General features: G+C 43.7%; 1 protein-coding gene across 1 annotated transcript; it reads right to left on the minus strand.

The window, feature by feature from the left end:
- Positions 1-4,157: 4,157 nt before the first annotated feature.
- KATNAL1 (katanin p60 subunit A-like 1) lies at positions 4,158-16,181 on the minus strand (the record flags this gene model as incomplete). Its single annotated transcript, XM_008942223.1, has 7 exons — positions 4,158-4,550; positions 5,942-6,068; positions 8,384-8,518; positions 9,471-9,597; positions 10,459-10,617; positions 15,451-15,556; positions 16,063-16,181. Coding segments are annotated over 7 exons (972 nt in total), but the record flags the coding sequence as incomplete, so codon positions are not given.
- Positions 16,182-16,183: the final 2 nt, after the last annotated feature.

Here is a 16,183-nt window from a genome sequence, read left to right on the forward strand (position 1 = left end):
CCCACTTGACACCAGCGAGTTTCTCTGGCAGGCCCAGGCTCCCTCCCTGCTCCCCAGGTACTCATCAGGTACTTACCAGTCACTACAGATCCAAAACAAATCCCAGTCCACAATCCAATCCGTGGCTTACTCCAAAAACAGAGAAAAAATTTCACTATTTCCTCTGCTGCTTCCACCTCCTCGTGCCTCATGTCTTTGCTCACATGATGGAGGGCTTCTTTACAGCTTCTTTACAGCACACAAGCTCTTTCATCTCTACCATGATCAGAACAAGTCAGTGCACCTTTGCTATTTCAGTCTCTTTTAAACTGGGGTGAGCTGAACTTTCCATACAAAGGTTTGACCTCTCCTGAAATCCCTTGATCAGCAATTTCCCGTGCTTGCTCTTTCATGTTTGAGGCATTATGAAACGCTGGAAACTACACATTCTTTCATAAGGAAGTTAGTGAGAAAATTCAAATAATGAACTTGGTCCCAGGAGACTTAGGGTTTCTTTCCAAGTTTGAAAGCTCTTTCCTAACAGAAGTTTTGCTCTTGAAAGTCTTTTGGTTAGCAGGCAGCTGATGATACAGTTTCTCTGGAGCCTGATTATACTTTCAGCCCAGGGGTAAGTAATAAAAAAGCCATCCCAGCTCTGTGAGGTCTGAATCAGGTGCTAACACTGAACATCTGCTGTGGCCTTTACTCTCCTCCCCCCCCCTCCTTCCATGAGCTGGGCACTGGAGCATTCTCCATTTTTATAGCCTGTGGCAACGAAAGGCCGATTTAAGAGGGAAGGCAATGCTGACAACATGATTCAAAAAAGCCAGACTCTGCTTTAACTGCTCTCTGTCCAGGACTTTGGTGAGTCCAACACCCCTGTGACATGCTGAAAAGGTCTGCATTGTATGGCAGCCTTTGGAGGCAGTGCCCAGCAAAGCACCCGCAGCCCGGCGCGAGCGAGACACACAGACGCCACACGTGCCTTTATTACTTCTTCCAGCCAGCCTGCTTATTGCACAGGAACTCACTGTGCCACCCAAGGAGGCCTTCACAGATGTTTAGAAAGAGCCATGTAAACACAGCTTGAAAACATGTTTTCTATGTACTTTGGATACAAACTCGTGAAGCACCACGCCGTGCTACAAACACACACACACACACGTGTGCACGCCCATCTCCATACACATGTGGACACAGACTGAGCCAACTGCCACAGCAGGTGGTGACACGCTCCTACATCATCCTTCTGAGACACCCAGTGTCCCAACACAAGCCTTTCCACCACTGAGACACCAGTGGACTTGGGCTGAGCCATAAGCCATCATTGGAGCCTTCAGCTGCTGCCACTGTGGGCCCGGCTTCCCCTCCCTGGTTGCTCCTTGCTGCAACCCACTGATGGCACCCCTCTTGAGTCAGTAACCCAATATCCAAGCACACCCAGGTAAGCGCACCAGCGCGACTTGGCAAAGACGTAAGGGTCGGCATACAGTCAGATCTCCATCCTGAAGTGTCTCAGCAGGGAAGGGATGGGCTACGTCTTCTGGGGTGCCTGGTCTAGTGGGGCCCAAGTCACAGGTGTAATGCTTGGGCACAACCATCATATATATATAAACCTCTACAGCCTGGAAACTTCCATTCTTCTGTTCTGCAGCAATAAAGGATCAATGGGCCTGTACGTGACAAATGTATGTGGGGCAGAAATCATGACCTCTAGAGAAAGACTGCAGCACCTGGATAATGCCTCCCAGAGGGAGTGCCCACTACAGTGAATTTTGCACCCAAGAGGGAAGTTTTATGCCTTTAAGGCAGAAGGTTCATCAAAGATCTAAGGAACAATTTCTGCTAAACGCTGTGCTTTCATCAGCAGAAGGCCACTGCTGCTTGCCATATGAAACTCAGAAACCTGGTACTTGGGTCTTTCTGAGCAGCAGCTGCTGAATCCCAGCACTGCTCTTGAGCAGCTGAACCGAGTAAGTTACTGGCAGTTGTGTTTATTCCCTTTTACATCTTGCTTGTGTAGACTCCTTGGGCGTTTCTAGTGAGAGACCCTGACTTGCTAACCTGGCATTGGCCACAGAAGATTCCTGTAGCTTTACTAATTTCTACCGTAGTGAAACAAACAAACAAACAAAGTAACAAACTAATGGACTGCAGCCTGCAGCTTTCCAAAGGAAGAAATGACAGACTGTAGCAATGTTTTCAAAGCTTTTTCTCTGTGAGTTCAGTTACTCTCCCTCAGGAACAGACTAGCCCCGTAAAAAGAGTCAGAGCAGCTTCTCTTGCTCATCTTCCAGTGCAGAGAGAACTGTTCCTTCCAGCCTGACAGCCACAGGTATTGTGAAACCCAAGGGCTCGGCTGTGCAGTCACTGCAGACTTGTCAGTAAAGCATTTATTCTCCCTGAAGATGCAGAGGGTAAAAGCTGGTGTCCTTTCTGCACTAACCTCCCTGTCCAGGAATGTAACAAGGCCCAACACTAGACAGCAGAGATGCTCTGTCCTTGGCAAGATATGAACCAGCCTTGGGGCTCCAGAAGACATTTTTTCTGAAGTGTCACAGAGGAACACACTTCTAAAGCTCTGACTGAGCTTCATGTCAAACAGAAGACTGACAGAATCTTCATGGTGTTTCTCCATGCAAATTGGAGCAGCCCTTTACAATGACAGGATCAATGTGAGATGTGGTCTTCACATGCAACAAAAGAAAAAGGATACTGACAGACAAAGCAGCAATGGTAAAACAGCTTCAAATTCACTCACATAATCAGCCAGGTGCTGCAGAGCTGTCATGCATGTATCCTGACAGTCCTTGCTCTTGGAACAGTAAATACACTTGAGCAGCATTTGCCTTAGTGGTTCACATGTCACAGCTCAAGAGACCAGCGTGTCGAATCACTGACATTCCTGGGAACAAGGAGCAGATGAGGGTGTGTCCCTGTTCAAGAGGAGGTGCCATCTGTTCTGCACTCCAGTGTGCCACGTCTGGCTATGCCACTACAGGTCTCAGCAGAGAGCCAAAGGGCAGAACACCGAACCACACAGCAACTCACATCCACCGTGACACCTCTGGCCTATAAAAAATCATGAAAACTTGGAGACCTTGCATATTCCTCTGTAAATTTGACCTTCTTCTCATTCCTGCCACAGGAAACCATTGTTTGTCAGACTCACAGCCCGAGACTGAGAAAAGCTCATATAGTCAGCATGACAGACTCTAGAGAGAAGATTTCTCATGCTAGAGTTTATAACCCAACCCCTCTCATCCCTGCACTTGTATGTGGGAATGGAAGAAACAGGTAAAAACATAAACGAGATCATACAGGTTATTTTCCCCTAAATCAATAACATTTATACATTTTTAAGACATTTCCATTAAAAAAAATTAAGCATGGACAGTTCTACAACATAAACAGGTACAAATCCCTTTGCCTAGTACAGCTAGGAAACAGTCCGTGTCTCATCAGAAGTGGAAGTTCACAGCCAAGTGTTTTAAAGACAGCCTTTATATTAGTGTCTTGATTGTATTAAACTCTTGGTACTTAAATAATAATAATATCTAGACAGCACAGGCAAAGTATAGCATGATACATAAGCATAAAAGTGCAAGATGTAACTTAAGTCAAAGTGCCTACTGGTCAAACTTCAAAGTGTCTACTGGTCAAACTGGTATAAACTGTGTTTGGAGATCAAGCATAAACCAGACTGAGAGTAATCAAGGCCCTTTTCTTTTCCTCTAATTTCCATCAGAAGTCATCACAGATAACATCAATCCAGTCTGAAGTGACATCAGTTCCAAAGGGGTGTATGTGAGAGGAAAGCCAAGCTCACACCTTGATGGAAAACTGATCCTCATTTCCTCTGTGTAATGCCAATTAATCCACAGGCTTTGCTCTGAATATCTGAGCAGAGAGAACAGTAACTTCGATGCCACATGCAAGGGAGGCGTTCAAGAGGCTCAACAGAGATGTAGCACTTAAGAAGAGGGGGTACAGCGAGCCCTTGTTAGCTCCTCTGGTGTCACATCCCCCAGCTGATTTGTTGATCCCAGCCGTGAGAGATGACTACGAGGATGTTCAGTAACACTGCTCTTCATTGGAAAAATAAAAAGATTACCCCCACAAGTATAATTTTTTCCATTCCTGTTTGTCTTATTGTACAGTTTCAGAGGTAAAATATCTTTTACAGTATCAGCTCTTTATTGTGTTCATTCCCTTTAAAGGTAAATGGAGTTTAAAAGATCTTGTCACCAGAAGGGGGTGAGATGGGAGCAGAGGCAGACCTCTTATTAAACCTTTAAAAAGATCTCCAACTCATTTTGCAAGTGAAAACAACAAAAGCCATAAAACTCTAGCGAAGGCGCTGTCACTGAGATTAAGCAGATCCAAACTCCGCCATCCATTTTTCATACTTCTCCAGGTCTGCAGCAGAAACAGATTTGGAGATTTTCTTCAGAGCCAGCTCAAAGTCCCCCTTGGTAACGGGCATCTGAAGCTCCTCTTTAGAAAGTGCACGAATCTCTTCTGGAGTTAGGCCGTTAATACGTCGTCTCATTGCCATTAAAGAGGCATCCCTGGAAACACAGGACAGTGTATGGGAGCCAACTGCCAGCAGCATGTGCTCCAAGCCTATCCATGGGATTGTATTCTCTTGCTAGAGACCACTGGCAGGGACATTTATTTACCATAGAAGATGGCCTTTCCTAGCTTCCACCTTCCAAGATCACTACGTTAATTCAATGTAAAGAATGCACTGGCAACAAAACCCACTTAAGCATATGGTAAATGTGCAGAGATAATTAAAACCATGAAATTGAAAACCTTTTACAATGATTCTTAGAGATGAAATGTTACAGCTTCAGTGCAGGAAAGGGCAGGGTGGGAGAGGAAATGCACTCAGAGATGTCTTTTTTTTTTCAGGTGTTCAGAGTGCAGCCCAGCAATGTTGCCTGCTCACACAGAGCACGGGCAGAGCAGGAGGCACCAGACACTAGTGTCATGTGGCCCTGCAGGGCTGGGGCCATTGCTCCTCATGCTCCACCTGCTCCCTGACTCCTCCCCAGCTCACATGCTGCCAGCCTGGCCCACTGGCATAGACAACAGTGCTCATTTCTCACACCACAGCCCACACGCAGTCTGAAATTACATTTTTTCTTTCCCCAGGTTTTTCCCAGCAAGGGATAACACAGGCCTCAGGGAGAAGAGGTAATTTAACTACTGCACTGCGTGACACACACCAGGTTTTCAAAACCATGGAGTCATTTCACAATTTCAGCAAAGCAGCAGGGGAAGAAAAAAAATCCCAAGTCATGTTCTTAAGGGATCAGCTTGTCCTGGCAGGGATCCTGACGTTATAAGGAACACAGACTTCCTTCTGACAAGTTTTTTCAAATGCCTATCCTCCACCAGAAAAGACTCATTTTTCAAAAAATGAAACAAATAGAACAAACTGTGGGAACAAGATGGAAATAAATTCAATACTAGTACTATAAACTGTCTGCATCACCTTTGTACCTAGAAGATTCAGACAGAAACCAAGACTGCGCTGCACTGGGGGCTGTTCAAACATACAGCATATAGAAGCCCCAAAGAAGTATTCTGTGCAAAAATTCATCACAAAATTCTAGCTCTTAAACTCATGGGGGTTAAAAAACAAACAAACCCAAACAAACCTGTTTTGCACTACATTAACAAATGTAGACAAGTGCAGTAAATGCAGCCAATGGTAACATCAGATTTTTTTCTCTTCAGAACCAAGAAAAATTAACCACATCTCATAGAAAGACTCCATGGTCTTTAGACCACTCCACATGACAGTAACACGTGGTTCCAGTAAATAGATCTGGGCCTCAAAGACAGTCGCTCTTTGCATGGCCTCAGCTATAGTGGGTATTGCCTTTTATCACAGAATGCAAACAAGGACTTTCCATGCAGTTTTACTTGCAGATTAAAGGGAATGAGATACCTGCAAACATTAGTGATGTCAGCACCAGAATAGCCTTCAATCTTCTCAGCAATTTCTTCAAGGCTGATATCAGGGTCTAGTTCTACTTCCCGAAGATTAATCTTCAGTAGTTCTGCTCTGCCTTTTGCTACAAAATAAAAATATTTGTTTACAGACTTGCAAGAGTAATATTAAAAAAAAATATAAACACAACATTTTTTTTCAGTGAAAAGTACAAACAAAAGGGTTTAATATAAGAAAAGGAATAGATAGAACAAATCATAGTAAAGTGTGCAATCAAATACAGTAAGTATATGGTTAAATGCAGTGTATGAAACCAGCATGCTCTAGAGATGTTTTCCAAAGTCACACGTCATTGACAATGTCTGCCATGGCTCAGGTGACAAAGCATTTGGTCACACAGTACCCAAGGGCACAACAGCACAATCCTACAGATGTCTGCTTCTTCTCACACCCCTTTGGATTCTCTCGCTGTTCAGGTGTTTGATTGTGTATTATCCACACAGTTTCATTAGAAACACAAGGAGGATTCTATTAACAGAGTTCAGACAGCACAAACTCCTTAACAAGGGGTTGAAATTGAAGTACATGTTTAAGCACTTTACTCAGCTGGGACCCAAGAAGGCTGCTGAAGCCTGATAGAAAACAGATACATTAAAACAGTAAACATATATTAATATATTTACAATACAAATGTCCTGGTATCCCACTTTCAGATCCAGCTGCAGCATGCACACAGTGATAACCAGCAGTGCAAGCAAGCACTTGCACAGCCAGTTAGCCCCTGTTCTTGTAGAGGGCATGTGCAGAGCTGCAGTTGGGTACGTATGTCAAGCAGCCCAGGCTGGTGAGAGGGAACTCAGGTTTGACAGCTTAGGCCCCAGTGGTACTCTGCACCAGGGTGGTGAAGAAGAGGACGGACGCTTTTACTGCACACAAAAATATACCAGCTCAGCATCTTTATTTCCACAGTGACTAGTTTTTATGACCTAGAAAAGAGGACATGCACAACAGAAGTAGTAGGAGGAAAGGCTAAAAGTCTTAAGGAAATATCCATACTTTGGGATATCAAAAAATAAAACACAATTAATTATTTTTTTTTTCGAGAATAGGGGAAATAGAAAAGAAATTAGAAAGCTTGTCTAAAGCTGCACGTTTTGCGTGCTTTGCATAACTGTCAAGCATATAGAGTTCTCAATCCCCCACAACTGGCACTAGCTCTAAAATGGGGATTTATGTACAGAGCACAGTGTACACACGGCGCACCCGCAGAGCGCGTCCTGTACCAAAGAACATTCCTCTGGTCTTTGCTAGGGGCTAAGCAAGTCCTGGCGGTACTGTGAAAATGAAACACAGCAGAATAGATACTTGCATCAAATTCCACAGTATACAGGTGTATATATGACATACCCTGTCACTTTTTCATTTAAGCTGTCTGACCACATCAGATCACGCAGCGGATTTATACATGTGCCATTTAGAGTTGCCCAGAACAGCTCAACACTCTGATTTACAGAACAGATGCAGCGGATCATAAGATTGGAAACAAAACTCGAGCACATCTCATATGTTGTCCAGGGTGTAATACACTCTGTCAAAAAACAACCTAGACTAATTAGAAACAAGAGCAAGATCTGATAGGATTTTACACTAATTGGTCATAAAGACAGGCATCCTGTTAGGAGCTGTTACCAGCTGTAAGCTGCACAGACAAGCTGTAGAACTATTTAGTGTCCTTATACCTGCTAAACTCAATCACAACTGCTGTCACCATGAACACAGAGCTTGTTATCTTGAGTGCTCACGCAGGGAGATGAGGCATCCACTGCACCAAAAAAGAAACGAAGCTATAAAAACTTCAAGTGATAGGAACCTCAAAATTAATAGGACAGGCGAATGACAGCTAGGAGAGACAACACCAGGGGAGACGTCTCAGGGCAGGAAAGCCATCAGCCTGCTGCATCCTGAGAGACTCCATGCAGAGGCATAAAGGTGAGCAAGCAGGGATTTACAATGAACTGAGCCTGTAAGTGAGAATTCACGGATCCACTTCTTTGCTTGTGTCTGCAAGGGCACGGAGTGCATTTATAATATTCCTGAACATATCCAAAGGATGCCTTTGATGATCACTCAAGGACTGACTGTCAAACATTTAAAATTATTCCAGGCTCATTAAAACTAACTCTCTTTCAAAATGTAAGAACCCATCAATTGGCTTGCAATGAAATGCTGCAGCTCTTTGTTTTTGAGCCCGCAAGCAAGTAGTATTTTTTTTCTTTCTCTCTCTTTAAAAATAAAGTGATCCAGCCAAACAATTAACCCCTGAATTTCACTGCTCATCACAAAAACGTCAAGATTTCTCCCAAACCAAATAGTCCTGCGGCAATCCTCAGCTTGCCTTGCAAGGATTGTTTTAAAGAGAAATGCTTGTAGCAAACATACCTGTGGGCAAAGGAATATAAATCCTCTTCTCCAGTCTCCGTCGGAGAGCTTCATCGATATCCCAGGGAAAATTTGTAGCAGCTAATACCATAACCATCTTGGAAGGGTCATCATTTTCCAAAGCACCACCTACCCCTGCAAGCACAACAGTTTAGAGCAATTTTACTACACAGTTCATATTGATTGAGTTGCTTGCTAAGAAACCCTGTACAAACCACAAAAGCCTGGACAAAGCCAAGCAATAGCTCTATCTAGTCCTAGTGTCCCTTTCCAGACTTCTCATAGCTTAGGTATGACCACACCATCCTGTCACAGACAGGGGGACAGCCCATTCTTTTGCTGAGTCAGGGGAGGGCTTTCTCTGACAGTGCTAATAAGAGTCATGTGTGAGCACAGCCTTACTAGTCCTACCAAAAATGCCATCTCTGTCTAATCTGGGCACAGAAAAAAATAGCAATCACTCCTTGGCCTCCCAAATGAGGACTGCAAAGAAGTTACCACTTTAGGGCAAAAGGTTGCCTGCCCCAAGTTTACCACAATGAACATGCACATTTGAGGGCATCATGCATAGCAGTTAAACAAAAGCTGTGATACAGAGGTGGTTACCAAACCCCCCCACCACACAATGCTCCTCAGATGCTCAGCCTCCTTACGTGTACTTGAACAGAGTAGCTGCTAAATCTGACTAAAAGGGTACTTTTAGCTGCCACCACACAATACAGCAAAATCCAACCTCACTCTGGAGTCCCCAGGCTGCAGACTCTAACAAAGGGGTGAAATTTGTTTAACTTGCATTGAAATTAAAGACTTACACTGAACTGCACAAATCTCAACTATCTGCTTCTTCTATAGTCTGTCTCTTAAATATTTTTCAGTTTATCATCGAAATGGCCATTTTAGAAAAAATAAAGCAGAACATCCTTTTCAGTTCTCTGCCTTTGAACACTCCAAAAATACACTACTCCCAATCTGCCTTATTTTCCTCCTAGCCCTTAAGCCAGGTTTTCCAGACTGCTCACTTTCTTACATTGCCACCTGTAGAGGAACAGCCCCCCAGCCCCAAACTCAGGATCTAGCCACTCGTTACCATCCATTTGCACCAGCAGCTCTGACTTGACTCTGCGACTCGCCTCGTGCTCGTCGGACGTGCCTCTGCGGCTGCACATGGAATCGATCTCGTCGATGAAGATCGTTGTCGGAGCGTAAAACCTCGCCTGCATTCAGAGGAAAACACCACTGTTAAGGCTGCAGCACCAAGCACAGGTCCTCATCGGGTCACAACCCACTCCCACTAGACATACTACAGACATATGTTCCCTGCCTCTCACAAGGAAATAATTCAAGGTCTTGATTTATAAGCTTCTGGCATATGCTGAAGGTTATACACTTTAAATTGTACTCCTTAAGTCGGGGCTCTTTCAGAGCTGGTTGCTTTTCCTCAGCAACCAGTCTTGCAAAGGGGAAAAGGAACACAAAGTACAGGCAGTTTTCATCCCCAGGTTTTTGTGCTGGTGAGGGGTAAGTGCAGGGACAGAAGGCAGCTCTGCCTATCTCAAGAGAGGCAGATTTTAACTGAGAGTATTGTAAAAGTGCAGGGAGGATGCCAAACAGGTGAATGACTCTTCAGTACAAGTCGACGTAGGCATGTCCTTCATATACCCCCCATGACAGATCACACCCAGAACTTCACCGAGAGGCTTGTGTCCATCATTCAGAACAGAAACAGAACTAAAACACATATTGTTTCTAGTATAACAGTTCCTAATCCCTTCCATTTTCAATTCTCCTCCCTATCGGCTTGTTATTCAGCAAGAACTGAATTTCTGTCACGGTCACACCACTACATTTAGCCTGGAAAATGCTATTCTAAACATGAGTGATGAACCATTTCCTTTTAATCCTCAACAGCGTGCCAGAAAAGGATGGAAACACAGAGATTACGTTTGTCTAACTGGTTAAGCAGGTGCCAGTTCAATGAACTCTGTGCTTCCACCATGCTACTGGAGGTGCAGGAAACCAAGAGAGCTGTCCTTTCTCACCTTAGTGATCCCCAGATCACATCACCGAGGACGTACCATTTCAAACAAGAGGCGGACCAGCTTCTCAGACTCGCCCCTGTATTTAGATGTCAGGGTAGAGGAGGACACATTGAAGAACGTTGTTCCGCATTCGGTAGCGACAGCCTTCGCTAGCATGGTTTTGCCAGTGCCAGGGGGACCAACCATCAGCACACCCTGACAGGTGAAACAAAGGTGATGAACAACAAATACAGAAACTTTGCAACTGCTGCTCTAACGCTCATCTCACTATGATTCAAGACCTGTATTTAAAGGGTTTAATAACATAATTGTCAGCAGTGGAAAATAAAGACAAGAAGTCTGCTTTCAAGAAGAGCGTGGAAGTGTTCTGTGGTTTCTTCTTACCACTCCACTGGAGTATGAATCACAGCTGCTGCACCCAGTTGCTGCATCTATCACCTGGGATGCAGACAATAGATTTACCCATTTGCAGCCTTGCTCTGAATCAGGCAGAGTCTGGACTTTAATTTAGGCCTTTCCCAGCTCATGAGGGACTGCACAGGCAGACGAAGACAGTGATTTCCTCTTCGTAGAACAAAGGCTCCTTTCACAAGAACAAGAAAAAACAGAATACTTTTGCAGAAAGTTGTCTCCCCTCAACAGAGCATTTTTCTGTGGAAGAACATCTGGCAAAAAAAATCCTGATGAAATGTGTATGAATCTGGTTGCTTTTTTACATTTATGTACGCACAACAGCATTCCCTGAATACAATGGTTTGTCATACTGCTTAATCTCTCCAGCTCAGCACTTCTGTGGCCATACTGCTGCATCTTAGCAATTCCTGGATGAAACATCATCCTCACCACACTGCTGGATGGCAGAAGAGCACTGCTATTTCTATCTTACAGATAAGCAGCTGTGGCTCATGTGCACTACCTGTCAGTCCCACAAAAGCCTAACATGAACCTCAGTGATGATTCAGAAAGCTTTAAACTAGAAAACTGCACTACAGTTGTTAAGTCCCAGCCTGGCATCCACATCATAGAATCATTTAGGCTGAAAAAGACCTTTAAGGTCATTGAGTTGAACTGCAAACCTAACACTGCCAACTCTGTATCATCAGAGTGTCTTTCCATCCATGGTCTACCTGAAAGAGAGAATATGAAGCACACATTTCTGCAGTTCAGCACATTCACCCATCATTACGCAAGCAGATTTTTAGCTAGACACACAGTGCTCCCAAGACCCATGTTAAGACTGAAGCACTGAGACTGGTTAATAATTTTTTATAACATTTCTAAATACAGTTACCTTTATGGATAGTCTTTCCAACTCCTTCAGCAGCAGTGCTGGAGAGGGAAAACACATTGTTCCATGCCTGCATAGCACTAGAACAGGGACACTGTGATTTCAAGCATAGCCCTGTGAAAATGTAGTGCTTGGGCAGCCTGGGTTTTTATTCCCTCCCAACTGCAAGATCTTATTACATGCTAACAGGAGTTTCCTAAAGTAAAGTTGTACTGTGTTGCAAGGGTAATCAAATTAGCTAGAATTAGAATTGCACATCATGATGTGCTTTGCAATTAATAACTTACAGAAAATGCCACAGCAATAAAATACCTGTTAAACGCAAGCTACATAGCAAATTAGATTTCATCTGCTCCTCACAAAAATGTACTTCAAAAAGCATGAAGAATGACATGGAAGAGATCTATAAAAACAAATCAAGCGGGAACATAATTATTCAAAAATGTACTGTTCAAAAGCAATAGTCTCTCTGTACTCCATTTTCCATTAACTCTTAATACCTTTATTGCCATTTAACAGTGAGCTAATGCAAGCTCAACACACATTCATCGGTAAATTAAGTTAGAAATGTTCACACGCCATCCACTCGGCTAACAGTCCAAAATCACCCTTCAGGCTGCCCAAGGCTTCCTCAGATCCAGAACAGCAAGCATAAAAAGTAAATGGACCCTTTTTCTCTCCCTTTTTCAGACATATCCTGTGATTTGAGTTGCTGCACAGTCATACTGATATTATAATAATATTGCAGGTACAACCCTGGAGGATTGGGTGGAAATTACTCAGCCTGTGATAGGCAGTTCAGAGATGACTTACTGTTCTCTCCAAGTTTCAAATGTGTTTATTTAGTATTTTAAAAGAAACTGCACCTCAATTCAAGTCACACTTGACCCCAGTGTTTGACAAACTGTGTTTACCACAGAACCTGGTAATACAAGGGGCTAACGTAATTTTTTTTTTATATTGCTCTTGTCCTCCATTATTATGGAAGGTCAAAGTCGTGCTTCAGTGACACATGCTGCTCACTGCTGAAATCAAAGCCCCTCAGTCTGCACCACCTTGCACGTGATATTGGCGGCGTCTTACATGTGTACAACACAGGTGCTAAGCAGCCTTACCAAGTGAAAATCAGGGGAAAAACAAGCTCTCTGGGCACAAAGATGATACAAATATTTGTTTAAAAACAAAAACAAAAAACCCAACAACTTAAGTCCTCGTCAAAACAAGATGTGCATCATTGCAAACAGAAACACACAGGATCAAGTTGCTCTTTCTCTCTGCAAACTAGAGGCTGCCACTTACTCACTAGCTAAAATCCTTGACAAACACAAAGACTTCTTTATTCTTCCTCTAAGGCTCTGTTAATCCAAAGTATTCCAATAAGAAGCTGAAATGCACCACAGGGAGTAAGTGTTTTGATGAAATCGCTGCAGGGTTACTTCTTGTTGTTGTAACAATCACTAGCAGAGCAGTGGGAAGCACAGTGAGCAACTGGGCCTTTTTGGCACAAAACAGTTCAGAGAAAAAGAAAGAGCAAGCCCAGGGACACTCAGAAACCCATGGCTGGAACTACACAGCACCTGTGTTGAACAGGGAAGACAGCTGGCTCCTTCCTGCAAGGCACCGTCTCCTGAATGCAGCCACAAACTGTGAGGGCTGTCTTGGGAATTGTTCTCAGTAGAGCCTGAACATCCAAAACCAGATTTGGCTGCCTTTTCCCTGAATTATTGTCCTGAATGCCTAGGCTGAACAAATGCCTGCTGTTACACTGATTACTGCAAGAAACAGTCTTCCCTTCAAAACTTCTCATCCTTGTAGCACAGTCAGAGGTCAACAGTAGGGAAAATACATGCTGTTCCATGTGAAAAATAAATTCAGGAGAGTTACAGCTTCACAAACCACCAGGGAAAAGGCTAACAATGAAGACTCTTCATGGACTCGTCAGAAATCAATTTGCATTTCAGACTGAAGAGAGGAAATAATCTTAGTTTTTTTTTCCATGCCTACAACCACCTAGTTTTCAGAGGCGACACTGCTCAACAGGAAAAGATAATCCTAGGCAAAGAGGTGGAGGCTGTAACTCTTGTTCAAGAGATCAGGCTGTTGTTTCTCTACCCACTGCCACAACACTTGGAGACAAGGCCAGTGGCACTCTGCACACTCCCTGCAGTCTGCTGAGATACCTGCCTTAAAGATAGACGGCCTCTACATTCTCTAGGCATCTTAACAGGTGAAAAAAACCACAGCAGCTCTTCACTGCTTTACAAGTTTTTGAAGTTAGGACAGACAGGCCCCCCATAGTCTATAATAAGGGTATGGATCCACCTCCTCTATGTCAAATGGAAAGGAGAGAGCTCCAGCTGTTCAAAAGGCACTAAAATCTCACGCTACACTTTTAACCCACAATACCTAGGCTCTGTTAGCTTGGTTAACCTTAAGGTTAACCTCAAGGCTACTGGTACTGACCACAAGCACACTAAAGTCTAAAGACCACCTCGCCTGGGGCTAGGTTAGGGCTGCCTCCCTGCAACTCACTAAAACCTCCATGAACAGCCCTCAAGCAGCAGTCCACAAGCTCCTACTGTCAGCTCCCACTCTTTCTGATTTCCTTTCTTTACTATCTTTAGAGACAAGCCCCAAGAATGACAAGTCTTGCACTCATCAGTTTCCACAGGGCTTTGTTTTGTAAACAAGCAGAACAACAGGGATCTAGGACTGGCTCAGGCTGGAGGAGGACAGCTCCGAGGGTCAGACCAGAGTATATGCCAGAGAAGTACACGGACCAAGTAGGAAAAGACTGGGTGAGTGTTAGTAACACAGAGTCTGAGGGCTGCTGCTGAACCAGGAGCACACTAAAGCATGGAAACTACTGAGGCACAGGGCAATCCCTACACATGGCACTGCCTTGCAGGCTCCAAATAACACACAACTTGCAACACTGTCTTTGCCCAAGTAATCCCTCTCAGTAATCAAAAAGCCCTTGTGTTGCCACAAGTTACTCCCCAAACAAGTATCAATCCATTCCACAACAAAAGGAAGATAATTTTATTTTCTGTTTACAGAAATGCTCAGCAACCTCTTCCCTCCTCTTTCTTTCCAGCTCTAAGCAAGGCCCACATTGGGTTCACCTCTGGTCCTTCAGCCAGGCCAGCTCAGTCCCATATCCTTCCTGTTGCCCCACTTGCAGCTCATTCTCCCACATGGAATTTCTCCCACTCCATCAGTAACCATGCCTAGCTGCAAGTCTAACTGCAAAGCTAAATCATCACGCAGACTAGCCCCCTCTCTCCTTGCTTCCTTGCACCATCCAGCCCGCAGGCTGCAGTCTGAGGGACAGACAGCTGGCACATGCAGAATGACATGGTCTGAGGACTACCTTCCCTCATGAAGTGTTGAAGAGTGGCCACCATAATCCTGTGCAGAGCTGTCTATTAAGCATTTCTGCTTGTCAGTATACCCTCTATGCTCGCTTGTATGTATGGGCCGACATACAGAAAGTATTAGAATGTCAGGAAGCTATGTCTGAGTAAACACAGAAGAATTTTTATGTACTGTAAAGCCTGCACACACTTCCAGCTGCTTCTTTAAGTGCATTTTACATGAATCATTATGAGAGTATGTAATGAACAAATTCCTGATCTTTCCCACTTGACTTTTTGGCTTTCTGCTGCAGGCATCCACACACATTACATCACAACATAACTGCAGCTTGCCATTTACAAAAACATCAAGCAAATTCCCACCTTCCAAGGTCTTCTGATCCCTCTGAAAAAATCAGGCATCCACATTGGAAGAACGACAGCTTCTCTTAATAATTTCTTGGCTTCTTCCAAATCCGCTATGTCATCCCTGTGCAAGATGAAGAAACCTGTGTATTGAAGATTCCTGTACAACACTATTCCTTTTATTCTTATACAAGAAAATCAGAAAAGCTTTTCACGTTGTACCATTTCTTTTAGCATGCCAGTATACACCTCATGAGAGCACTCCTATAGTCCTGTGACCTAAAATTGAATCCACTTTTGGAAGGTAGGGAAAAAATAATTTCCAACTCAAGTTACCCAGAGATGCTTAATTAAAAATTGTTTTGGACAATGTGAACACCGAAGTGGTATCTTTAAAGCTCTCCAGAGTGTACTTTCATTCCAGTGGTACCTGTAACAGATCTACTGCTCGTAATATCAGTTAGCAACAAAAGCTTAATTGTAATCAAATTAATAAACTGTTAAAACCAAAAGACCTTGTTTTGCTTATCTGTAGAAGATTATGATGGCTCTCCATTTTAAGGGTTAGAAGAAGGATAATTTCTCTCCTCCACACTAGCAAAAACACTTGAATCAAGAAAATGCTCATACCAATGAATGCTTGGATTTCTTGATACGATGTCTCTTTCAAGAGCTTCAACCAGGTCTTTGTCGTAACCTGCTCCATCAAATTTTGGAATTTCCCCATCACCAGCTTCCTGGGGTGTTTTCT

This window comes from Merops nubicus, unplaced genomic scaffold (assembly GCF_000691845.1).
Source record: "Merops nubicus isolate BGI_N331 unplaced genomic scaffold, ASM69184v1 scaffold12436, whole genome shotgun sequence".
NCBI classification, from domain to species: domain Eukaryota; kingdom Metazoa; phylum Chordata; class Aves; order Coraciiformes; family Meropidae; genus Merops; species Merops nubicus.